The sequence below is a fragment of the Ranitomeya imitator genome, chromosome 5 (genome assembly GCF_032444005.1).
Source record: "Ranitomeya imitator isolate aRanImi1 chromosome 5, aRanImi1.pri, whole genome shotgun sequence".
Classification (NCBI taxonomy): domain Eukaryota; kingdom Metazoa; phylum Chordata; class Amphibia; order Anura; family Dendrobatidae; genus Ranitomeya; species Ranitomeya imitator.
In genome coordinates this window covers 356,373,590-356,400,497 of record NC_091286.1, presented here as the reverse complement: position 1 = coordinate 356,400,497, position 26,908 = coordinate 356,373,590, and the positions used below count along the sequence as shown (strand labels likewise).

The following is a 26,908-nucleotide window of genomic DNA, read 5'->3' as shown; positions in this document are numbered from 1 at the left end:
GGAAACCAGAGTACCTGGAGGAAACCCACGCAAACACAGAGAGAACATACAAACTCTTTGCAGACGTTGTCCTGAGTGGGACATCTGAGTGCTAACCACTGCGCCACCGTGCTGCTGTTTTTTACATATTAACGTTCTACATTAATTTTTTCTATATTATTGTTGGGATATATAGGCTCCATTTTTTCTGTCATTATCTCAATCCTTGGCGTCGGTAGCATGTGTGACGTCCCAGGGTCCGACTCTATCCTAGTCTCAATTAGGTTCACCCAGTGTGACATAAGAGATATGTAGCATCCCTAGCACAAAGCACTTGTCAACGTGTCAGTGAGTTGCCCACCAGGGCCTGGAGTATTCGGCACCGGGTCCGGTCGCAATTAAAAGGGTGGTCACGGTGGCAGCGACCCGGTCCGTGCCCTGGGCACTCAAGTAAAGGGGAAAAGTATTTAAAGGGTATTTTGGAATAAAGTTTGTTCATGATGCCACCTGTGGTTCTCCGTCAGAGCAGACCGACGCTTCTTAAAGGGGTCCTCTTGGGTGATGTTGTTGCAGCAAGATGGCACTTCCCACAGGTGATGCGGGGTCCCCAGGGCTCCCAAGGTGTATGGCAGGGATGGTGGGTTGCCGGTAAATAACGGAGGTCACAAGGTTGCAGTCTTTACCTGGTTTACTGAAGTAGTAGTCAGCCTCTGTCCAGGGTACCGGCAACAGGTGCAGAAGGAGTCCAGGCACCCTTGAAATCCCCTTGGCAGGTCAGGTTGGGAGCCTTCCACTATGCGCTGGTTTTCTGATCCCTTGCTACCTGTAGTTTGCTGGCAAGGTACCCATTTCTCGCTCCTATCCTGGGACAGTACCTGCATGGTAGGCAACTTGAGCTGTTCTCTTGGGGTCTCAGACATGGTGACTCCAGGCTCTAACTGCTGCTGTACCTCAGGTGTTGTATGGGCAATTTACATACAGTCCTATGCCCTCCGGTTCTGCTGTGGGGCTTGCAGCTCCCCACAGCCTTGGGCTCTCGGTGCCAGGTTTCTGCGCTCTGGCTCACAGGAGGCCTAATCGCAGCCTCCTTGAACTCCTAATCTCTCGTCTGCTCCTTCCCTGTCTCTGTCCACTCTCTACTCAACTGAACTGACTCCTCCTCCAGATCAGGATCTTTATTGAGGGAAACCCTAAAACTGGGTTTTGAGCTCCCCTTCTGGCCTGGATTCAGAATGTGTTGTGTGTAAGATTACCTGCCAAAGGGATCCCACTTGTCTTCAGGCATGGCATTACCCTCCCCGAGAGGAAAGCAGCACCACTGTGGTACCCGAACTCCTGGGGTGTCACATCAGTCGTTCGTGGACCTTACCAGTAATTGCGTTGGTCAGGGCACAAGTGATGTTATGGGACACGTGCTGGTATAAGTCTGGGATGGTACACCAGGGAAAATAGTAATAGCTTGGGAGCAACTACCAAAGGACAGCCTACGCCATGATGTTGTGGAAAGCCTCAGTATCCACAAGCCTAAACGTCAATGTTTCCAGGACAAGCAGTCTGGAAGTGAGCCCACTTATTGTTTTGGTCTGTGGGTGGGTGGGTGGCTGGGTATTTTTGTTAAGTTCCATGGCCTGTGGTAGAGATTGATGAATGCTGCACTGGGACAAGGAGTTAGATGGGGTTGCTTACGGTGCAATGTGCAAGGACAAGTGCAGGGTGGGATGCATCCGCTCCTGCGTTATGGACAGGGGATTGGCAAGTATCTAGCACAGGGGAAGAGGCAATAGAGTCACTCACAGACACTGATTGTAGACCCAGGCGTTCGACCTACCTAGTTGGGTGCTTAGATGACATTCCTGAGCAATACTGGTGGTCGTCATGCTGTTAGTGGTCATTCACCTACTGATCTTGGTATGGCGCAGATTGCAAATGACCAATTTTATCATCCTCTACACTTTCTTTAAAAAAGCGACAGACTGAGGGACACCTCACCTTTGGCCTAGGAACTTGCTACGTGTAGGTGCTCTGGGGAACAGTTGGCCACCCTACTGCCTCTTCATACCTGTTTGGTGCTGTGGAGACCTCCCCCTCTGCGTTGCTGTACTCACTCTGCCTGTCACCTACCCAGTTTGCATCATTACTTCATCATCCACCACCTCGTCTTCCGCACTCTGGTCCTCCTGACTTGTTGACTTAGTAATATTAATTTTTGGCAAATGTGTCTCATCATTATCTACCTCTAATTGCCATTCCCCAACGTAATCTGCTTATGACCGTGGCTGCTCAAATATTTGGACATCACTATACACAAACTCCTCATTTCCCTTTTGAAATGTGCAGGTTGAGAAGCCAGAATCAATAAATGGAAATGTAAAGAGCTACTCAGAGTGTCTGAGTGTGGGAGGAAGGAGGATCAGGGTGAGGATTATGTGGTCCAGACTCTGGCTAGTGAGACTGGACGGTGTGGAAGACAGGGAGGTGCTAGGAAACATGCTGGAAGCATTATCTGCCATTCAACCGACCACCTGTCCGCACTTGTCTGGCTTCAAGAGTGTGTCCCACGCCCCCTACAAAGTGGGACAAGAAGCTAGGTCTGGTGGATGAAAGTGTTTGTTGTGCTCCCACAGCAGGGCACAGTTTCACCTGGCCCGCGACCCCGGCTTCTGCATGAACCATCAACAGCACATCCACTTGCCTGTCCCTTACCGCATTCTTTGCACATTTTAAATTAGGTATATATTTATATGCCTTCAAAGTTTTTGGTATAAATAGGGAAAAGAGAATATGTAGCCCTGAAAAGGATGTTTGTTTTTAGGTTACAGCAGCATACCTAAATAAGGTTTTGCAATAGCAATAATAAACCCTGCCAATATGCCTTTAATTCAAAACCATTCCTCCACTGAATGCAGGTAACAGTGGTTTTGCTAGAGAAAGGAAAATATGTAGCCCTGAAAAAGACTTGTCTTTTAATAGTGCAGCAGCGGTATACAAGTACTGTAGTAGCATTATTAAACCCTGACTCTATGCCTCTAATCGAAAACTATTCCTCCTCAACATGCTATTCCTACACTTAATGCAGGTAACAGTGGTTTTACTAGAAAAAGGAGAGTATCTAGCCCTGAAAAGGACTATTGTTTTTAGGTTGCAGAAGCAGTATACCTGTAGAAAAAGTATAAGGCAATAAACCTGCTCTAAAATAAGCTATCCCTCCTATAACTCTCCCTGAACTGGCCTGCCAATCCCAGTGATGACAGTAGGCAACGTAGCTGTGGCATTATCGTACATGGCAAGCAATCCATGCATGTTTATTGGCGGGCACTCGAGAATTGAGCAGTAGCGATGCCGCTTTCTATTCACTAATAAGTACAATCCCCAGAGGAGGAGATAGGCGGTAACTCTTCCACTGTCATAATCTGCACTCCAAATGATTAAGTTCTGATGTCAATGCAGCTGAAAGCAAATAGACAAAGCAAATAAAAGCAAAGGTTGAAAGTCACTTAGGAATATAGACGAACCCTCTAACTGTCAATGCTAGGCAAAATTATATAATAACTAAAGTTCAGTTACTCTTTAATGTTAAATTAGTTGATCTGAAGTAGACAGTAGAGCAGCACATACAGACCCAGTGCCTGTAGAAGCAATGAAGGAACCAGGTTCGACTTGTAGAAATCAAACATGTATGGCTTATTCTTGGGTTGGGGCATGACAGTTTTAGACGTCTTACGACGTCCGTGTTTCTTGGCTCCCGAGTATGGACTGTGATACACATACAGGATCTTCTAACTTGAAATTGGCAGCCTCATATACAGTATGCCTTAGAGGCTGCCAAGTTTGGGGCAGTAGACCAGAGGGCAGTCTGTGCCTCTCTGTCGGTATGAAACATGGATGTCTGAATTAGGCCTTAATCTTGGGAAACTGGATACAGGATGTTGTATTGTAAAAGAGATATTATATGCAAATTGCCTATTCAGAGAGAAAGATGACTTGAACTCTATAGCGCCACCTGTTGGAAGTATCGATTCTACAAGTCACAATCAACCCTTTAACGAGTCTTGCAATGTGACTTAGGATAGGCTGGTATATCACTCTCCACAACGAAAAACCTTACCCCTTAGACCTTGTAAAAGAGAAAAATCAAAGTCCATACCACATGTCTGTATTCTCTATTAAGGGTCTTAAAAGATGCTTCCATTGCAGGAGCAATTCTGTGTGACATACTGTCATCCTCCATGAGAAGGAGAGGGTGTCTGCGTTATGACTTTTCTCTACCAAGACGCAATGACATCTGCAGTATTTTCAATCTGTTTTACAGCAAAAATAGTAGAGCAGACGATGTTGACTGCAATCTCTAATCTACTCACTTGTCTTAATTTTCCCAACTCACCAACAGAAGAATCTGTTCCATAATTGTAAACCAGAGAAATGTAATATGTGATTACTGTTGGTGTGAAATCCAGATGTCTTTAAAGGGCTAAGGAAATATACTGTAGGAACAGAGATGGATTTTCTACCTGATATCATAAAACTACTAACGCACAATGAACAGGGCTTACAACTAATCTGTACATTATATCTGAGAAATATATTGCGGGTGTCTGCCCTTAGGATACATATTGCCCTTCATTTAAAACCACAATAATCATGTATGTAGGGCTGTAATAATATTTTTTTTCGCCCTGTAAGTATTTTTTATAGTCGGATAAGAGAGGAGGAAAACAAGGAAGCTGAGACATATTGTTCTGGTATTTTCCATGGTACTATTCTCTATAAATCAAGCCTGCTTACAGGTGGCAGTCATTGCAATTAATGTTTAAAGAGCTGTATATGCCATTTGTATTTTTTATTACAGAGATTACTGGAGATTTTGGAATGAAAAAGGACAGCAGTGGAGAAAGGTCAGGAGAGGAGCCACTGTGTAAATAAATTATATAAGGCTAGATATGAGGATGTGCTTGTTCTTTCTACTATAACACTGATAGTAAGCCAATAGAAATCATGTAATAGAGTGAGATGGTTCTGGCATACTAATGATTATGCTGGAGGTGTTTATCTATAAATTCTGCCCGCTGCGGCTAAGATGAAAAATTAGCAAATCCTTTCTTTATTGCGCTTTTTTTTGTTATGAAATCTTCAAAGTACTAACGGGAAAGAAGTAATCTAGAAGAGCGAACAAGCTGCCAATTAGACTGATAATGAGAATAAGAGATCAGGGAAGATATTGCTCCTGAGATATATAACACCTGTTTTGTTACTTGTAAGCATTCTGGGATTTCTCACCTTAGACAGAGAATCATTTTGGTTTTCTGTATCCTGGGCCCATTCCAGGTATATATGACCCCTGTCCTTGGCCCCTTCCTGATATTTATGTCCCCCATCCTGAGCCCGTTCCAGGTACAGTATATATAAGTCCCTCATCCAGGGCCTCTTCTTTGTAGATATGCCCCCATCCTGGTAAATGTTCCCAATCCTGGTATATATGCCCCTATCTTGGCTTCCTGTTATATATAATGTTCCTCATCCTGGTAAATGTCCCCAATCCTGCTATATATCCCCATCTTGGATTCCTTTTTGGTATATATACCTCCCTTCCTAGGCCCCTTCCAGGTATATATGTCCCTCATCTTGCTATATATGTCCCCCCATCCTGGGCCCCTCCATGGTATATATCTTTTTTTAAACATGTTGTCTTAAGGTACCGTCACACATAACGATATCGTTAACGATATCGTTGCTTTTTGTGACGTAGCAACGATATCGTTAAGGAAATTGTTATGTGTGACAGCGACCAACGATCAGGCCCCTGCTGGGAGATCGTTGGTCGCTGAAGAAAGTCCAGAACTTTATTTCGTCGCTGGATCTCCCGCTGACATCGCTCGATTGGCATGTGTGACACCGATCCAGCGATGTCTTCACTGGTAACCAGGGTAAACATTGGGTAACTAAGCGCAGGGCCGCGCTTAGTAACCCAATGTTTACCCTGGTTACCAGCGTAAAAGTAAAAAAAAACAAACACTACATACTTACCTACCGCTGTCTGTCCCCGGCACTGTGCTTCTCTGCACTCCTCCTGCACTGGCTGTGAGCACAGCGGCCGGAAAGCAGAGCGGTGACGTCACTGCTCTGCTTTCCGGCCGCTGTGCTCACAGCCAGTGCAGAGGAGTGCAGAGAAGCACAGCGCCGGGGACAGACAGCAGTAGGTAAGTATGTAGTGTTTGTTTTTTTTACTTTTACGCTGGTAACCAGGGTAAACATCGGGTTACTAAGCGCGGCCCTGCGCTTAGTAACCCGATGTTTACCCTGGTTACCGGGGACCTCGGCATCGTTGGTCGCTGGAGAGCTGTCTGTGTAACAACTCTCCAGCGACCAAACAGCGACGCTGCAGCGATCGACATCGATGTCGGTATCGCTGCAGCGTCGCTTAGTGTGACGGTACCTTTACTCCAAGCTGCTCAGGCTTGAGAGCCAACTACCAATTAAGTAAATCAGGTGATGTGCATCTCTGTAATGAGGAGGGGTGTTGTCTAATTACATCAAAACCCTATATAAGGTGTGCTTAATTATTAGGCAACTTCCTTTCCTTTGACAAAATGGGTCAGAAGAGAGATTTGACAGGCTCTGAAAAGTCCAAAATTGTGAGATGTCTTGCAGAGGGATGCAGCAGTCTTGAAATTGCCAAACTTTTGAAGCATGATCAACGAACAATCAAGCGTTTCATGGCAAATAGCCAACAGGGTCGCAAGAAGCGTGTTGGGCAAAAAGGCACAAAATAACTGCCCATGAATTGAGGAAAATCAAGCGTGAAACTGCCAAGATGCCATTTGCCACCAGTTTTGCCATATTTCAGAGCTGCAATGTTACTGGAGTAACAAAAAGCACAAGGTGTGCGATACTCAGGGACATGACCAAGGTAAGGAAGGCGGAAAAACGACCACCTTTGACCAAGAAACATAAGATAAAACGTCAAGACTGGGCCAAGAAATATCTTAAGACTGACTTTTCAAAGGTTTTATGGACTGATGAAATGAGAGTGACTCTTGATGGGCCAGAGGATGGGCCAGAGGCTGGATAAGTAAAGGGCAGAGAGCTACACTCTGACTCAGATGCCAGCAAGGTGGAGGTACTGGTATGGGCTGGTATCATGAAAGATGAACTTGTGGGACCTTTTCGGGTTGAGGATGGAGTGAAGCTCAACTCCCAGACCTGCTGCCAGTTTCTGGAAGACAGCTTCTTCAAGCAGTGGTACAGGAAGAAGTCGGTATCATTCAAGAAAAACATGATTTTCATGCAGGACATTGCTCCATCACATGCCTCCAACTACAGCCACAGCGTGGCTGGCCAGTAAAGGTCTCAAAGAAGAAAAAATAATGACATGGCTCCCTTGTTCACCTGATCTGAACCCCATAGAGAACCTGTGGTCCCTCATAAAATGTGACATCTACAGGGAACAGGGAGGGAAAACAGTACACCTCTCGGAACAGTGTCTGGGAGGCTGTGGTGGCTGCTGCACGCTATGTTGATAGTAAACAGATCAAGCAACTGACAGAATCTATGGATGGAAGGCTGTTGAGTGTCATCATAAAAAAGGTGGCTATATTGGTCACTAATTTTGGGGGGTTTGTTTTTGAATGTCAGAAATGTTTATTTCTAAATTTTGTGCAATTATATTGGTTTACCTGGTGAAAATAAACAAGTGAGATGGAAATATATTTGGTTTTTATTAAGTTGCATAATAATTCTGCAGAGTAATAGTTACCTGCACAAACAGATACACTTTTAAGATAGCCAAATCTAAAAACAACCCACTCAAACTTCCAAAAATATTAAGCTTTGATATTTATGAGTCTTTTGGTTGATTGAGAACATAGTTGTTGATCAATAATAAAAATAATCTTCTAAAATACAATTTGCCTAATTATTCTGCACACAGTGTATGTGCCCTTCATCCTAGTATATAAGTGCCCCATCCTGGGCCGCTACCTTCCATATATGCCCCCCACCCTGGTTTCCTTCTTGGTATATATGTTCCCCATCCTGATAAATGTTCCCAATTCAGGTACATATGCCCACCATCTCGGGATCCTTCCTGGTTTCTATGTCCCCCATTCTGGTATATATTTCCCCCATTTTGGGCCCCTTCCTGGTATATATGTCCCATTGTGGTAAATATGCCTTCCATTCTGGGTTCCTTCCTAGTATAAATGTCAACCATCCTGGTAGAAAAATATTTAGAATTGAGAGTCCTTAGTGGTTGATACATTTTTTTATGGCTAACTGGCAAACACGGTAGCAAGATATATATCTTACCCATCCTGGTAAATATTTCCCCCATTCTGGGTCCCTTCTTGGTATATATGCCCCAATCCTGGGCCTCTTTCTGATATAAATGTCTACCATACTGGTATTTATGTCCACCATTCTGGTAAATATTCTACTCATCCTGTTATATATGCCCCCCATCCCAGGTTCCTTCCTGGTATATTTATCCTCATTTTGTCACTGTTCTCTAACACATAATAAACCCCCATTCTACTCACCATCCTCCACTTGAATGTCTCATGGCATCCTCGTCTCTTGCAGGCACAGAGGCCAGCAGCTGAAATCAGCATGCGTGCTAAGGGGTGATGCCTGATGTCACTGCCAAGGATCACTTGCCAACATCAGCTGACTGCGTCTGACTGGCCAGTGGCATGTATTTTGGTACCGGGACCCTGTGAGTCCACAATACATTTCAGCTGAATGTGTGTCCTTGGATACACATCCAGCTGAAATTGGTGCTATGGGCGTGCTCCCCTCCCGCATGGACCCAATTATAGTTGCACCATCTGAGACTGCGATCATTATGCCCCTGTGGGTTCTACTTTTAGATAAAGGCAAAAATTATATGGCTAGAACATATTTGACTAGCACCCTATAGTTAATAAAACTTTGATATCCATTACCAAAAAAAATAATTTGTCCTACTATCTAACTGATTACATGTGCGGCATTGTGGGTTTTTTGGTGTTAGAAACTCTGTCAATTCACCTTGTAGAAGATCTATTGATTTCCAAGAGTCTGGTCCAGCGGTCAGGTCAGCAATTTTTGAGCATTGGACAGGTTTCCTGAGAACAACTTCTTATTTGCCAGGATCCCCGCTGCATCTTCTGATTAGTAGGCCCAGCATGATGCCATGCGTGTGTCACGCTACAATGATTATGTCACACCTGGCCTACAAATCAAATTAAATTCAGGGTATTCTCGGCAAGTAAGAAGAGGTTTGCAGGGTTCATTTCTAGCGCCCATGGACACTGTCACAATATCAGTTTGTTTTAACTCAAACACGAGGAAAACTGGATAATTTAAATTAATTCATATCGTATGACTGTTTTTCCCAAAATTCTGTGAGTACACATGGATATAAACAAGACTATCTTTATGTTAGAGACAATAAATGAAGCAATCAGTTGGGAGTCAAAGTTGCTAGATAAAGAACAATCATTAAGTCACCCTAGAAGCAACTTACAACGTCTGCCAAGAGCTCACTGCATGCACAACATAACTCTGCAGTAATTATAATAATGTGAAGATGGAGCCAAACAAGCCACATATGACTGTATGACCATTAGAAGGTATAATACTTCAAGAAAACTACAAGTGCTGAGCAAAAAGTGCAGGCTATACAATGCAGAATTCAGTGATCATTTCATCGTATAACCTGAATTGATGCTGGTAATGAATACTGATGTAGAAGGTTATATTAGAAACAGACTTTCTGGTATCATCCAAAGTATATTGGCTATTATTTAACTTGTTTATTGTTGAAGCCAATCTTGAACTTATAAGGATTTCCAGGTTAAGGAAATGGATCTTTCCTTTTATAAAAACTAAAAGAAAAACGAACAACAATCAGTGCCTTTTATTCATAATTAGTGTTTGGTATTGCAGGCAAGACAAACACAGGTGCTTCACACAAAATTAGAATATCATCAAAAAGTAAATTTATTTCAGTTCTTCAATACAAAAAGTGAATCTCATATATAGAGTCATTACAAATAGAGTGATCTATTTCACGTGTTTATTTCTGTTAATGTTGATGATTATGGCTTACAGCCAATGAAAACCCAAAAGTAATTATCTCAGTAAATTAGAATACTTTATAACACCAGCTTGAAAAATGATTTTAAGATCCAAAATGTTGGCCTACTGAAATGTATGTTCACTAACTGCACTCAATACTTGGTAGGGGCTCCTTTTGCATCAATGACTGCATCAATACGGCGTGGCATGGAGACGATCAGTGTGTGGCACTGCTGAGGTGTTATGGAAGCCCAGGTTGCCTTGATAGCAGCCTTCAGCTCGTCTGCATTGTTGAGTTTGGTGTCTCTCATCTTCTTCTTGACAATACCACATAGATTCTCTATAGGGTTAAGGTCAGGCGAGTTTGCGGGCCAATCAAGCACAGTGATACTGTTGTTTTTAAACTTGGTATTGGCACATTTGGCAATGTGGACAGGTGCCAGGTCCTGCTGGAGAATGACATTTCCATCTCCTAAAAGCTTGTTGGCAGAGGGAAGCATGAAGTGCTCTAAAACTTCCTGGCATGGCTATGCCGACTTTAGTCTTGTTAAAACACAGTGGACCTACACCAGCAGATGACATGGCTCCTCAAACCATAACTGATTGTTGAAACTTCACACTAGACCTCAAGCAGCTTGGATTGTGGCCTCTTCACCATTCCTCCAGACTCTGTGACCTTGATTTCCAAATGAAATGCAACATTTTCTTTTATATGAAAACAACACCTTGGACCACTGAGCAACAGTCCTGTTCTTTTTCTTCTTGGGCCAGATACGCTTCTGGCATTGTCTATTGGTCATGAGTGATTTGACATAAGGAATGCGACACTTGTAGCCCATGTCCTGAATACGCCTGTGTGTGGTGGCTCTTGAAACAATGACTCCACAAGCAGTCCACTCTTTGTAAATCTCCCCCCAATTTTTGAATGGCCTTTTCTTAACAATCCTTTCAAGGCTGCGGTTATCCCGGTTGCTTGTGCACCTTTTTTTACCACACCTTTTCCTTCCACTCAACTTTCCATTAATATGCTTGGGGACAGCACTCTGTGAACAGCCAGCTTCTTTTGCAATGACCTTTTGTGGCTTACCCTCCTTGTGGAGTATGTCAATGACTGCCTTCTCGACATCCGGCAAGTCGGCAGTCTTTCCCATGATTGTGGAGCCTACTGAAAAAGACTAAGGTACCTTTTTAAACGCTTAGGAAGCCTTTGCAGGTGTTTTTTGTTAACTATTCTAATCTACTGAGATAAAGACTTTGGGGTTTTCATTGGCTGTAAGCCATAATCATCAATATTAACAGAAAAAAAGACTTGAAATAGATCACTCTGTTTGTAACGACTCTATATAATATATGAATTTCACTTTTTGTATTGAAGAACTGAAATAAATTAACTTTTTGATGATATTCTAATTTTGTGAGAACCACCTGTATATTTGAAATATAATGAATTGCAATCAGTATTGGACTGGGGTGCATCGGGCCCACCGGTAGAACTGTCTCTAGGTGCCCTCTCTAAATTTCAATTGTTTGGCTAGACTCATACTCATGTTGTAGCATTTGTTAGGAGGCTCGGTCGTAAGTGCCGTTATATTCACTGAAAGAACTAGTGCAATATGCTGCACTTTTTTTTCCCAAAAAGACCTGATTATATTCAATTTATTCTGTCCATTATCATGTGTGTCTGTCATGTGATAGATCCCTTTCTTCAGGAGATCAATTTTTCTGCTCCTATAACAATATAAAAAAACACAAACAAAAAAAACCCTGAATGCTGTGATTCTAGCTATACCTGTTCAGTTTTAGGCCTTCGGGATGCAGATTTTTTTTTAGTTACCCATAGCCATATCTTTTTGATTATTACGTTTATGTAAGGACTTGGTTTTTTTCAATGCCATAAACTGAGGGTGAATATCATTTAAAGTTGTTGTCCACTATAAAAGATTATTATTCCATAGGATCAGAGTGACAAAAAAAAATGATAAACTGAGCTTCTAGGGTACATACCATGATGTATTTATGATGCCAGCTCACCCGTATTGTTTTTGTTATAGGAGGAGTCTTCAGGAACAAGAAGGTGTTTTTCATGCAGAGTATTTTTAGACATATTTAGAGGCATCTTTTGACATATACTGTGTGTATATACTGTATATACATATATACATACAGTTTATTGTGCATCTCAATAGTGAACTTCCATGAGGAAGACACAACAAGAATGGACTACTGACTTCTTTTAACCATTTGTCATCTTTTAAAACCTAAAGTGGTTAGAAGAAGGTTAAAAAGATTGAACTTATGTACAAGTTATTTTACATTGCTGTTCATTTGTTGTTTTACATACCCTTATTCACTCTACTGGGGTCCAGTGATACCTTTTGCTGCTGCTCTGGACTTTGTTAATTGGCAACAGCAATCTTATTTTTCCAGTATATAAAAACACAGACACAGAAAAAGTCGCTGTAGGAAAATCACCACTAAAAGATACCCAGCAATCAGGGGGCTTCAGTGGTTAGCATAGTATAATGAGGACCTCTAAAATTTTCTCACTAATGTGGAAACTTTCATGCTGCTTGAACAGCGACAAAGTAATTTATTTTACTCACTTATATAGTGGCGCTAATTCCACTGTCCCCATTTTGGCTCACAATATAAATTCCCTATCAGTATGTCTTTAGGGTGTGGGAGGAAACCGGAGTACCCGGAGGAAACCCACGCAAACACGGAGAGAACATACAAACTTTTTGCAGATGTTGTCCTGAGTGGGATTAGAACCCAGGACACCAGCGCTGCAAAGCTGCAGTCCTAACCACTGAGCCACATCGCATGAAAATGTTGGCATGCACCATTAAGGGCATCACATTTATCAGATCTTCATGTCCAGGGAAAGAAAATGGGTATCTGGGCTTGTGATGAGGGAACAGCCGCCATCTTGGAACAGGCGTACTAACAGATTGGCGTGACTCCATTTTGTGTCCTGGTCACAGGTCTGCAGCGAGTGCTTTTGGCCCCAACCTTTCTGATGAATAAGGTTCCTATTAGTATGCTAACGGGCTGAGCTCAGTGTAAACTGTAGACGGTATTTCAAAGCTCAATGAGGAAACCACGCCAGCAGGGGGCTTGGAAATGCTTGGGGGCTTAATTAAAACACGCATGCCAAGTGGCCACTGGATACACATCTATTATGGCAGCCCAGCTGAACCGTCTCCAACATGGAATTGTGAATTATGGACGCATCGTCCGAGGTACAGGCTCATAAAAAATATTCTCCCTGCCCTAAAGAAATTGTGCATCCAACAGTGCGACTCCCGTGGCTGTGGGAGGCCTGAAACCCGAGATATAGAGATCAGCCTCCCACAGGGACCGAATGGGTGCAGGTTTGATCCCAGTACGACCGGCAGAACAAACCACAGGCGCTGGTACTGCCCGTGTGCTGATCCGATCATCCTGAGGGAAGTTATCCCATTTATTAGAAATTGGAATAAATCTTGCAGGGAGGCAGAGGGGGTGGAGATTGCTAAGCCCACCCAGCTGCAGGCAGGGGGGCTCAGCCAGGTTTAAGAAGAGCTAAGGTCTCTGGGAGAGTCTCACTCCACAGAAGAAGATCATGCTGATATCTTAAGGAACAGGGTATGCCAGCCAGAGGGGAGCAAGCACATGCTTTCTGGGGGCTGCCCGGCAACTAAGTTTTTTGGACCTGCGGAATGCTGCGCGTCCCCTGCTTCCACAAGCGACCTTCAACCTGGTAAATTGACCTCCAGCTTTATACCTTTAAGCCTTGTATTATTGTTGTTATATTATACTCTGACTGTAACTCTTGATATATTGTGATTGTATATTTCTTGTAATTATCTAGTGCGCCCTTAAGGCAATTAAATCATAAATTAATTTTGGGCTGATCCTATTACTCTGATTGCGAATCCTAGAATACCCAGTGTGGGTAACAGGGCAGTCTCCCCGGCGGCCATTTGCTCTAGGTGCAGTTCCTTTACTGACCTGAGAGACAAAGGGGGCGCCGGAGAGCTGGGCCTGTGTAGTGACGTCACGGATTGGTGACGTGGGAGGAAGGGGTAATCCTTCACCGTGGTGGCAGCGTACGTGGGATCAGAGTAATAGTGTGCGTGGGACCCCACTCCCAGACACTAAAGACTACCAGTGGTAACTTTCACTGCTGGGGTCTTAAGGTCAGCCCAGCACTAGACGGTCAGAGTGTAGATATAATAAGTTGTGTGCAAGGTCGGGGTTACAGCTGTGTCAGTGACCAGAGGTTCCAAAGATGGCGGATGGCACCAGGAGTGCAATGAGGGCGCAGGCCAGTGCTATGGTCTATGAGGAGGTGGTGGTGAACGGTACCGTTCAAGGCGAGGGGGAGCTCAGCCCAGACTCCCCAAGGAGCCAGCCACCCGTGCTTAGTCCGGAAAGGGACTACCCACCACCTACACGCCCCAGCCTGTCCACATAAGCGGCCCTTGTTGCAGCGGCAGTGGCACGTCTCAAGGCGGGTAACAAAGATGCCTATATGAGACTCATGGCAGCTGCAGAGAAAGCAGCGGAGGCCGAGCGTGCAGAACGCCGTGAAGCAGAGGAGCGAGAGTGGGCAGAACGCCGTGAAGAGGCGGAGCGAGCAGAGAGAGCGACAGAGCAAGAGCGGGCAGAACGCCGTGAGGCAGCGGAGCGGGCAGCGGAGCAAGCAGCGGCAGAGAGAGCAGCTAAGCGCCAGCACCGACTGGAGATGGCTCAACACGGGCTCCCACTGGACGCCCCAGCACCACCAGAGTCCAGGGCTTCCAAAGTCCGGGCCGAGGACTTCCCTCTGCTTGAGAAGGATGGAGATCTGGATTCCTTCTTGCTGGCCTTTGAAAGGACCTGCCTTCAACACCATCTGGCCCTGGATCAGTGGGCAAGATACCTGACCCCCCGTTTGAGGGGTAAGTCCCTGGAAGTTTTGGGGGACTTACCTGCCGGGGTGGAGCAGGACTACAGCAGCATCAAGCGGGCCCTGATCCAGCTCTACAACCTCACCCCAGAGTCCTACCGCAAAAAGTTCCGGAGCCTGCAGCGAGGCCCAAAGGACACCTGGACCGACCACATGCGGGCGTTGCTGAGAGCTGCAGAGCACTGGACCTCGGGTCTAGCGCTCACCACCCGCCAGGAGGTCCAGGAACTGTTCGTCACGGAGCAGTTCTTGTGGAACTGCCCAGAGGACCTCCAGCAGTTCCTCCGTGACCAGAAACCGAAGGGGGCTTCTGCTACAGCCGCCCTGGCAGACGAGTATGCCAATAACAGGGCGCCTGAGCCGAAGAAGCCTGCCAGCAGCTCCTGGAGAGTGGGTAAGCCCAATCCTGCCCCTGTGTCCCCAGCCCCCAGAGTGCAAGGGGCGTACCCCTCTTTCTCCCCTGCTGCCCTCTCCAGGCCAGGCGCAGAACCCAGACGTTGTCATCACTGCAACCAGCTGGGACACTTCAAGACAGTATGTCCCCAGCGTCTTAAGGCTCCATCCCTGTCCCCGAAACCGTCCACTGTTTTATGTGTGGGAGGGGGTGGTGGGGGGTCCCTGGACAATTACCAACCCGTCACTATCGGCCGCTCAGCGGTCATGGGACTGCGGGACACAGGCGCTGAACGAACCCTGGTATGTCCTGAGGTGGTGTCCCCTCAAGACTTGGTGCCAGGGAGAACCCTTTCCGTCTCCGGAATTGGAGGCGTGGAACCGGCGATGCCTGTCGCAAAGGTGTTTTTGGACTGGGGTGCCGGGAGGGGAGTACGGGAGGTGGGAGTAACGTCAAATATTCCTGCTAATGTATTACTTGGGACCGATTTGGGGTGGCTAGTGTCTCAGTATGTGGCCACTGAACCCCCAAGTTCGGCTCCCCAAGAATGTCATGACTCTACTGTGAATGTTGATGTGTTGAATGTGCCTCCAACAGTGGGGGAGGGAGTGAAACCTGAGGGTACTCCATGCTTTGACACCACACACACAGGGCTCACAGGGAGGACAGGTGAGGAGACTGTAGGGGAGAGCTCAGAGGTGGAGGGAGGGGCTGCTACGGGCAGTGTAGGGCCCCTAAGTGAATTCAGCCTGCTGAGTCTAGGGCCCCTGCAGGAAGAGGAACAGGCCATGGGGGGAGGAGGCGTCCCGGGAGAGGAGCCACCAGGTAAGACCCCATGGCAGGAGTTCCCCACACCCGGGATGTCAGGAGGGCAGGGAAGTCTGCCTGACCCGGCGACTTGGTCAGGAGCCGGGGGAAGCAGGCGCTACCCGTTGGCACAGCGGTCGTGGCCGCTGTCACCAGGAGTGGGAGCACTGGAGCCCAAGGAGCCTTGCAGAGGTCCGACGGCTTCCCCCTCTCTGACCAAGTGGCGGCCGAGTCAGACAGCGGCCAGGAGACAGATTTCGGGGAGCTGACAGTGGATGTGGCAGTGTTGTCCATTCTCGCTACATCAAGTCAGGGATTTCAGGCAGCGTTGGAAGCTGATGCTAGCCTGAAAGCTTTTAAGGAGCAGGCGGCACAGCCTCCCGGGGAGTCAGACCGCGAGCGGGTGTTCTGGGACCAGGGACGGCTGTACCGGGTATCGGTCCAGCAGGGCTCACTGGAGGCGTGGCCCAGGGACCGACAGTTAGAGGCAGCCTCTGAGAGAGAGAGAGAAGGAGGAGGGGGCAGAGACAGCCTCAGAGAGAGAGAGAGAGGGGAGGGGGCAGAGACAGCCTCAGAGAGAGAAGGAGGAGGGGGCAGAGACAGCCTCAGAGAGAGAGAGGAGGGGGCAGAGACAGCTTCAGAGAGAGACGGAGGAGGAGGGGGCAGAGACAGCCTCAGAAAGAGAGGGGAGGAGGCAGAGACAGCCTCAGAGAGAGAAGGAGGAGGGGGCAGAGACAGCCTCAGAGAGAGCGAGGAGGGGGCAGAGACAGCCTCAGAGAGAGACGGAGGAGGAGGTGGAGACCGCCTCAGAAAGAGAGGGGAGGTGGCAGAGACAGCCTCAGAGAGAGAAGGAGGAGGGGGCAGAGACAGCCTCAGGGAGAGAGAGGAGGGGGCAGAGAAAGCCTCAGAGAGAGACAGAGGAGGAGGGGGCAGAGACAGCCTCAGAGAGAGAGAGGAGGGGGCAGAGACAGCCTCAGAGAGAGACGGAGGAGGCGGAGACCGCCTCAGAAAGAGAGGGGAGGAGGCAGAGACAGCCTCAGAGAGAGGGGGAGGAGGGGGCATAGACAGCCTCAGAGAGAGAGAGAGGAGGGGGCAGAGACAGCCTCAGAGAGAGACCGAGGAGGAGGCAGAAACAGCCTCTGAGAGAGAGAGGAGGGGTGGAGACAGCCTCAGAGAGAGACAGAGGAGGAGGCAGAAACAGCCTCAGAGAGAGAGAGGAGGGGGCAGAGACAGCCTCAGAGAGAGACGGAGGAGGAGGCGGAGACCGCCTCAGAAAGAGAGAGGAGGAGGCAGAGACAGCCTCAGAGAGAGAAGGAGGAGGGGGCAGAGACAGCCTCAGAGAGAGAGAGGAGGGGGCAGAGACAGCCTCAGAGAGAGGCAGAGACCATAGTAATGCTGATGGGTTGTCCAGGCAAGGAGAAGGTGCGGAAGGGCGCATGGTGGAACACAGGAATGTGATGCTCCCTAGCGCCCTCTAAAGCAGGGAGGTGTGATGAGGGAACAGCCGCCATCTTGGAACAGGCATACTAACAGATTGGCGTGACTCCATTTTGTCTCCTGGTCACAGGTCTGCAGCGAGTGCTTTTGGCCCCAACCTTTCTGATGAATAAGGTTCCTATTAGTATGCTAACGGGCTGAGCTCAGTGTAAACTGTAGACGGTATTTCAAAGCTCAATGAGGAAACCACGCCAGCAGGGGGCTTGGAAATGCTTGGGGGCTTAATTAAAACATGCATGCCAAGTGGCCACTGGATGCACATCTATTATGGCAGCCCAGCCGAACCGTCTCCAACATGGAATTGTGAATTATGGACGCATTGTCCGAGGTACAGGCTCATAAAAAATATTCTCCTTGCCCTAAAGAAATTGTGCATCCAACAGTGCGACTCCCGTGGTGGTGGGAGGCCTGAAACCCAAGATATAGAGATCAGCCTCCCACAGGGACCGAATGGGTCCAGGTTTGATCCCAGTACGACCGGCAGAACAAACCACAGGCGCTGGTACTGCCCGTGTGCTGATCCGATCATCCTGAGGGAAGTTATCCCATTTATTAGAAATTGGAATATATCTTGCAGGGAGGCAGAGGGGGTGGAGATTGCTAAGCCCACCCAGCTGCAGGCAGGGGGGCCCAGCCAGGTTTAAGAAGAGCTAAGGTCTCTGGGAGAGTCTCACTCCACAGAAGAAGATCATGCTGATATCTTAAGGAACACGGTATGCCAGCCAGAGGGGAGCAAGCACATGCTTTCTGGGGGCTGCCCGGCAACTAAGTTTTTTTGGACCTGCGGAATGCTGCGCGTCCCCGGCTTCCACAAGCGACCTTCAACCTGGTAAATTGACCTCCAGCTTTATACCTTTAAGCCTTGTATTATTGTTGTTATATTGTACTCTGACTGTAACTCTTGATATATTGTGATTGTATATTTCTTGTAATTATCTAGTGCGCCCTTAAGGCAATTAAATCATAAATTAATTTTGGGCTGATCCTATTACTCTGATTGCGAATCCTAGAATACCCAGTGTGGGTAACAGGGCAGTCTCCCCGGCGGCCATTTGCTCTAGGTGCAGTTCCTTTACTGACCTGAGAGACAAAGGGGGCACCGGAGAGCTGGGCCTGTGTAGTGACGTCACGGATTGGTGACGTGGGAGGAAGGGGTAATCCTTCACAGGGCTTAACTTATTTTTTGTTTCTGTATGTTGGTAGGTATGCTATTTTATATGCTGAATATTGGGCTAATAGATGTATTAAGTATTTTCATAATATGAGATAAAAATCTTCAAAGTATATTCCACAACACAAGTACATGATAAAATTCATGCAATACAGCCACAAATAATCTAAATACTTCTGAAAGCATCAGATTGGTGTTACCTGCAAACAGCCCCTTTTTCGTCTTCAATTTTGCATTTTTCACCCTTTGAGCAATAATTGGGTTCCAGTTCACAAATACTTTGGCATGGCAGTCCATCAATATTCATATATCCAGGTTTACATAGACAGGAAGCTTCCTTTGTGTTGGAGTTTACTGAGCATTCTGAAAACTCACCACATGCCATGAATTTGCACACGTCAGCCTGGTCAGCTGGAAAGACATGAAAAAAATCTAATTTATGGGAATATGATGATATATGATAATATATTTGCTACTTGCCCAGTGCTTGATAACTTTTAATCAACAACTTTTCTTCTTTACCTGTTGATAGTCAGAGAGTAAGACAGGCCATCAGTGTATGATTGGTGGGAGATTCAACCCTCAATATCTCCACCAATAACACTATTCCACATATTTTCAAAAGTTGTCAGGTTCAGTAATGATTAATGAAATTATACATTTCTTAATGATTTGGCCTCTTGAATTTAAATCTGACAATGACAATTTTTTTGTTGGCTCTTGCTTCTATGAAATCAAAAAGTTTTCCTTTTATTGCTACTTATGATTAATACATAAAAGTTGCCGTACTTTGAAGCATTATTATTTTTGCAAATAAAAATATGCAGAATATTTTGATTTGAGAATTTTCTGAAGTTTAATTAAAAGAAACTTAGCAACAATTCCAAGAACTAAAACATGTCTAAACACTATTGCAAATTGTAAAGTTACTGAAATTGCAGTACAGAATTTGGTCCCCATTCAATGACAACTCTTTTTTGCTTGTCTCTTATACTCCTGCATCAGATCATTTCTTACAATTGTCCAACAGTAATCTGTAATCACTGATGGATTGCATTATCCATGATATCTTTTCTCCATAACCACAATATCTTGGTGAAATCTCTCACAATGCTCCTCATTCATTACTCCGCAGTTTGGTGGAATAAAGTCTAAATGCGAGTGTAAGAAATGAGTCTTTAAGGAAATGTTACAGCCAAGATCCTTATATGTTTTGAGGAGATTTTCCAAGGAAATCTTCATAGTTATCTGCTTTTGAGTTTCTCAAAAAATAGCTACCACGAATACGAATATTACCCATGCAGCTGCAACAAATGGAAAAACTCCTAATCTTGAAGAAGCTTATGAATCTGAAGTCCACTGAAGACTCCTTTCTTTATCTTTGCTTCACTGAACTCTGGAAATTTATCAATAAGATACTGGAATGCTATTGCATTTTTATCTATTGCCTTTACAAAGTTCTTCATTTGGCCCAACTTGATATGCAATGGAGGTAACAAAATCTTATGTGGGTCAACAAGTCCTGGATGCAGGACATTTTTACTCCCTGGCAGAAGTGAATGTCAGAGAGGCCAGTCTCTCTTATTGTAGTGATATTTTCTCGCACGACTATCATGTTGTTATAAGTTTCTCGCGTACTGCATAACCAGCTGGAATTGAAGGTGGCACGCTGCCGTTTTGCAGCAAGACGGCTTTTAGGCTTGTTTTGGATGAATTGATGAATAACCTCCGTTTCTCTGGATTATGACTTATATTCAGAGCTTCCATTAAACTGCTGATGTTGTTGCAAGTCAAAAGATTGCCCTCCATGAAGAAATATCGGCCAAGATTTTTTACATGGTTGTGAAACAAAGAAATCCAAACATCGCCCACCAGTAGATTTCACCGCTGTAGCCTGGAACCTAAGAGCTCAGCCTTACTCTTAGGTAAATCCAAATCTCTAATAAGATTGTTCACTTTGTGTTATAATTTGTGGTTTAGTCAAGGCTGCTGACAGAAAGTCTGAGTTGTGAAAGTAAGATGCTTCATGACACCAAGTGCTCTCTTCTTCCTCACTTGACTCAACAGAAAATATTTCTGATGCTTTTGGAAATGGCAGTTCTCTGCATGTTGTACTGATGTATTGCAGATAGAATGTTCAGATACTCTGTACAGTCCACTTCTTCCTTGAAAATCCCTTTCCTAGTGTGGGGCACCATGCAAAAATAGTAATAGTAGTGTGATCGGTTGGTTCTCTCCAGATCATTGGGACTGCAAAAGGCATAGATTCCCATACAAATACTGGGTTGATGTGATGCCCATTTGTTACAGCATATGTGTGGAGCCAAACTTTTGTCCTGATCTCCTATTCTGCAACCAAAATACAGGACAGGTTGTAGGTTTTTCTTATCATCGTAGTCAAATTTTGCCTTTGTCACGCAAAAGTGACTTCTCTTCATATGTAACAAAAGCTATCCTATTTGATAGTGTAAGAATGAGGTGTAACTGAAAAACATATAGAAACATGTCAATATGCTAAGAAGCTAAGCTAAGAAATCCTAAACCTGTAAATCTTAAACAGAGAACATTTATAAAAGTAGGTGATGCAGCTGTAATTATGATTATGTCATTGGAGATGAGTTGGCGTTTTTGATTGGTCACCCTAAAATGATAGAATTCTGAAGGCTTAACAGGTTAAATAGATGATGTAATATGCTAGCCTGCATGAAAGGTGTCATAAGTAATTACATCCTTCTCTCTCTCTTCTTATTGAAAATTAAAGCCAATCAGCAAATTAAGCAAATTTCTTAAATAAGTTGTCCTCTACTTTTTCATTGATGCCCTATTCTTTAGGTAGGTGATCAATGTCTGATGGGCTGGGGTCCATCACCTGGCACCCCAACTGATCAGTTGTTATTGGTGTTGGTGGCACCAACTGCCAGACAGCATGTTACAGAACCCCCCAGCACCAAGAATGTTATGCAGTATATGTATGTATAATAGTTCCCATGTGAAATGCATCAGTCCACAGGCTGCGCCCCTGGACAAGATATTCTCTTTCTGACCTCCCCCCACCTTTGGATACCGTGTGGCATAATCTACCACTGTCAATATATACCTTTTCCCTGACAGACTGGGTTTGGCTAACGGCCCTATTAGATCGACCGCTACTCGGCTAAATGGTTCCTCCACAATGGGGAGGGGGCGTAATTTGGCCTTGCATCGATCTCCCCTCTTGCCAATGCACTGACAACTGTCACAGGTCTGGCAGTATTGATGAACATCATAGGTTACCCCTGGCCAAACGAAGTTTTGTGTCAGACGATGTCTGGTGCGACTGACGCCGAAGTGCCCGGCCAAGGGTATGTCATGAGAGATTCGCAGTAACTCCTGCCTATACTTCTTGGGAACTACCAGCTGTTGTTTTATAGTGGGGCTCGTCCCTGTATGGTGCTGCTCTGTGATCCGGTAGAGGAGTGCCTGCTTCCATATAAACTGTTCCCCTTCCAGTACCCCTCTCCCCTCCTGTGCCTTCCCACGATATCCCTCCAATGAAGGATCCTCAAGTAACTCTCTCTTAAATTCATCTGCGGTGGCCCAAGAAATGTGTCTGGCTATGGGAATACGTGTAGGGCTGGGATGTCTTACCTGGGCCTCCTCTGAGTGTGATTCCGCCTCCGCAGCTCGAGCTTGTCTCCGGGTGGTCACAGGATATGTCTCAGCCAGAGGGGCAACCGAGAAGGCAGGCAACATGGGCCCCAAGTCATTTCCCAGCAAAACGTCTGCAAGCAAATCCTCCATCAAGCCGACCTCAACAAGGCCATCCCCAACTCCCCAGTTCAGGTGAATCCTGGCAGTGGGCAGTCGATGTATGGCTCCCCCTGCTACACGGACTGCCACTGTCCGGTCCGTCTTCTCTTGGTCCCGGACGAGATGAGGCTTCACAAGGGTCAAAGTTGCTCCGGAATCTCTTAGTCCCTGCATACGTTTCCCATTAACCCACACGACCTGTCGATGCTGTTGTCGATTATCTGCCCGGGCCGCCTGCATGGGGTCTACATCATGCAGCACTTCCTCCATGTCTTCCACCCCTTGGTTAGTTGTAGCCCCCAATGCCGGGTCAGCTTCGCCTTGGTAGCAGTGTACAGCGGCCCGGCGGAAGGTAGCTGTTCCCGCCTTTGGCCACTGGGTATGCTGAGTCCGGTTGGGACATTGTCTTTGCATGTGGCCCAGCTGACGGCAGGTGTGGCATCGCGCCCCAGGGGAACTGTGGTAGGCCGGGTTTCTAGTTGGTCCCCCTACAATCTTCGGTGGTTTGGGGCCCTCCAGGTCCATGGGCGGACCCCTAGTGACCATCTTTGATCCGGACAACTGAGGCCTCCTGGCGTCATGATGTTCATCGGCCAGATGAGCGGCTTCCTCAAGAGTCCTTGGCTGCCTGTCCCAAAGCCATTCCTGTGTCTCGGGGTTTAGTCCATTAAAGAATCGTTCTAACAAGAAGAGCTGGAGGACGTCCTCCTTAGTGGTTGCTTGGCTCCCTTGTACGCACTGTAGCAGTGACCGCCGTAATTTACAGGCCCATTCAGCGTGGGTATCGGTTACTCGTTTTATAAGTCCGCGGAACTTTTGGTGGTATGCCTCTGGTGTCAGCGCATACCGGGCCAAGATCACTTCTTTGATCCGCTCATAGTCCATACAGTCCTCATCAGGTACCGTGCGATAGGCATACGCTGCCCGGCCTGTCAGCTTGCTGGCCAGAATCTGAACCCGTTCCTCCGGCTTCACTTGATGAAGGGCACACTGCCGCTCAAAGTCCTGCAGAAAGCCATCAATGTCTTCCTCTGCCTCCCCCAACTGTCGGAAGGCATTATACTGGATCTTTTTGTGGCTTACTGTTGAAGGTACCTGGGCGGAGGCCAGAGCTCCCCTTGCTCACTGACTCTCCTCTCTCCGCTCTGCCATCTCCATCTTGGCCAGCTCCACTTTGGTCCGCTCTGCCATCTCCATCTTGGTTAGCTCTATCCTGGTCCGCTCGGCCATCTCTTCCTTCAGATCAGTACACACATCAGCCATCACCTCTCGTATGATCTTTACTGCAGGGTTTGGGCCATAGAACGCCAGTCTGTTCTTTACCTCCCTCTGGAATTCAGTGTCCTCCACGTTCACATTGGGGGGCGCTGCACTGTCGTGTTCCATAATGGCTGCTATCAAATCCGCTTTTGTTTTGTTGCTGGCGATTAACCCTCATGCTTCCACCAGATCTTTTAATGTAGTCCTCTTTAACTTCTGGTAGTTGTCTTCCATTCATTCCTTTCCTCCTGTAGAAGGGATATCACATCCCGCTGTCTGCCACCAGTGTAACGGGGTCTACCAAGCTGGGGTACCTCTTTCAGTACCACCCCATGTTTCAGGAGGTCCACTCTGTTTTGGCTGGAGTCTGAATGAAAGACGCTGGCTGGAATTCCTTGATTACGTGAGAGCATATAAAAGCTGACTGCTACTCCACGTATTTCCAGTCTAAAAGAACCACCTTTATTTACAGCACACAGAATATATAACACAGATACACAGGGCAGGCCAATAGGAACACAGCAGGCCAGACCTACATTACAATAGCCGCAGGGGGCCGGAGCCTGCCAATATTTACTGTGGGAATTACAAAGGTAGGGGGAGGTCAGAAAGAGAATATCTTGTCCAGGGGCGCAGCCTGTGGACTGATGCATTTCACATAGAAACTATTATACATACATATACTGCATAACATTCTTGGTGCTGGGGGGTTCTGTAACACAGCAGTACTCACTTGCGAAGCTGGCCAGCTTCTGTTAGTGGCCGTGGCAGGCTACTGCACAACTTCCTCCACAAAAGTAGCTGATTTCAACTCTTTTTGTCTCTGAACCAATTTGGCTGTAGAACAGCTCTCTTCAGGTGATTTACCAGGTCCTCCCATGCAGTTCTGGGCGGATTCCTGACCTTTCTCAGAATCTGCATGGAGCCCCAGACCAAGGAAGATTGACAAACATCTTGTGTTTCTTCCATTTTCTAATAATTGTGCACACAGTTGTTACCTTCTCACCAAGCTTCTTGCCTATTGGCTTGAGGCCCATCCCAGTCTTGTGCAGGTCTACAATTTTGTCCTTGGTGTCCTTAGAGAGCTCTTTGGTCATAGCCATGGTGGAAAGGTTACGGTGTGATTGATTGAGTGAAACAGGTGTCTTTTATACAGGTAATGAGTTCAAACAGGTGCAATTTATACAGGTAAAGAGTGCAGAGTAGGAGGGCTTCATAAAGAAAAACTAACAAGTCTGTGAAAGCCAGAATTCTTGTTGGATGGTAGGTGATCAAATACTTATTTCATGCAATAAAATGCAATTTACTAGTTTAAAAATTATACAATGTGATTTTCTGTTTTTTTATTTTAAGATTCTGTCCCTTACAGTTGAAGTGTAAAATGATAAAAATTTACAGACCTTTCATTCTTTCTAGGTGGGAAAACTTGTAAAATAGGCAGTGTATCAAATACTTATTTTCTCCACTGTATGCACATAGCCCTGTACTTGAAATAACTGCTCATCTTTATTCAAGTGAATACTCATTGCACATCAATACTTATTTGTGCATGGAGAAATACTGGAGGCAATGGGACAGAGATACCCATCTTATGTTCAATACCAGCACTGGACACACTATTTCGATATTGCAAGATGTAATCATTAATTTTTTCTAATCTTATTCTGTTAAATATTTCATTTGTTACCATGTGGGGGTCTCTGGGGATCAAATGCCTCATCAATAACATATTGATGGCTTATTCTAAGCGAGAACAAATCTCTCAGGGGTTGAGTGACAGCAGTCACACCAAGGCCCAGATACCTCAGGGGACCCTCTGCCACATATGAAATTTACAGTAGTAATAGTATCAGAAACAAAACATAGTCGATGAGAAGCCCTGTTATAGTTAAGCCTCTGATTTTAGGGACAAGCCAAAAAAAATGTTTTCTTTTACATAATTTTTTAGGAAAGTGTCAAAGAGAGACACTGGAGGGGTCTCACAGATCTCACCGCTTCCACCAATTGTCGAAGATCACAGCCAGGGGAGTCACGCTAAACAACTCCCCTGTTACCTTTTTGTCACGAAACAGCCCTCTGTTGCCCCATATCATCAGGACAATTACGCGATTAGCCGATGATTAATGAATGATGCTGCAGCTGTTACCATGAATAGGCCGGTTATTGGAGGCCTAACAGTGAGTGTATGGTATATGCACCTCTGATTCCAACACATGTAATAAAGATATACCCAGTACGGTCACTGCTAACTCCACGATAACCACAGAACTACTCGCTGCCACCACCAATTTTTTTTCACAGGCCGATCGGACTCCTGGATTTTAGCATGGTTTTCTGGAGTGTGGTTTACAGAACAAAAGGAACTCAACTATTAAATTTGATATTAAATCCAGAACAATAGACATTGTTTTTAAAAACTATGCAAAAGATTTTACAAAGGGGCAAAACAATACAGCATATACAATTACATAGAATAAAAGGAGCAACAAAAGAAACTTACTACGAAGGCCCCGAGATGGCTCAGCTAGCAAAGGAGAGCACTTGAATTGAAAACGTTCAGTGAATGGAAATCATACATACACTGATATTTTTCTGCAGCAACCTAGGTAATAAATCACCTTGTCATTTAATCAGCATCTAAATAATACACCTCCCCTTGAGGACTCAAAACAGGGCTGGCTATGGGATGTAGCTTCAGTTTTAGAAAATGATGAGATTTCCAATTTCTAAGATATTTGTACCTCTGGGGATCACAGGAGGGATATATATATTTATATTGTTACTCAGAGACCAAACATGACCCGGTTCATATCATCTATCAGGCGGTCATTTAATTGGAGGGATTCTATAAAATTCACAGCATTGCAATAAAATGCAGTAAGAGGCGATCAAAACATTGTATCTATCCCAAAATGGTATCAGTAAAGACGTCAGCTCAGGGTGATAAAATAATCCTTCATACAGCCCTATATCCTGAAAAATTAGACTGTTACGTCTCAGAAAATGGAGACAAAAGTGAACGTTT

General features: G+C 45.7%; 1 protein-coding gene across 1 annotated transcript in view; it reads right to left on the bottom strand.

The window, feature by feature from the left end:
• Positions 1-3,557: 3,557 nt before the first annotated feature.
• LOC138637761 (interphotoreceptor matrix proteoglycan 2-like) overlaps positions 3,558-26,908 on the bottom strand; it is a 37,508-nt gene continuing 14,157 nt past the window's right edge. Inside the window, exons 6-7 of the mRNA XM_069726678.1 lie at positions 19,035-19,245; positions 3,558-3,732 (exon numbers count right to left, since the gene is read on the bottom strand). Coding sequence (XP_069582779.1) covers positions 3,558-3,732; positions 19,035-19,245 — 386 coding nt within the window. The remainder of the gene's footprint in view (positions 3,733-19,034; positions 19,246-26,908) is intronic.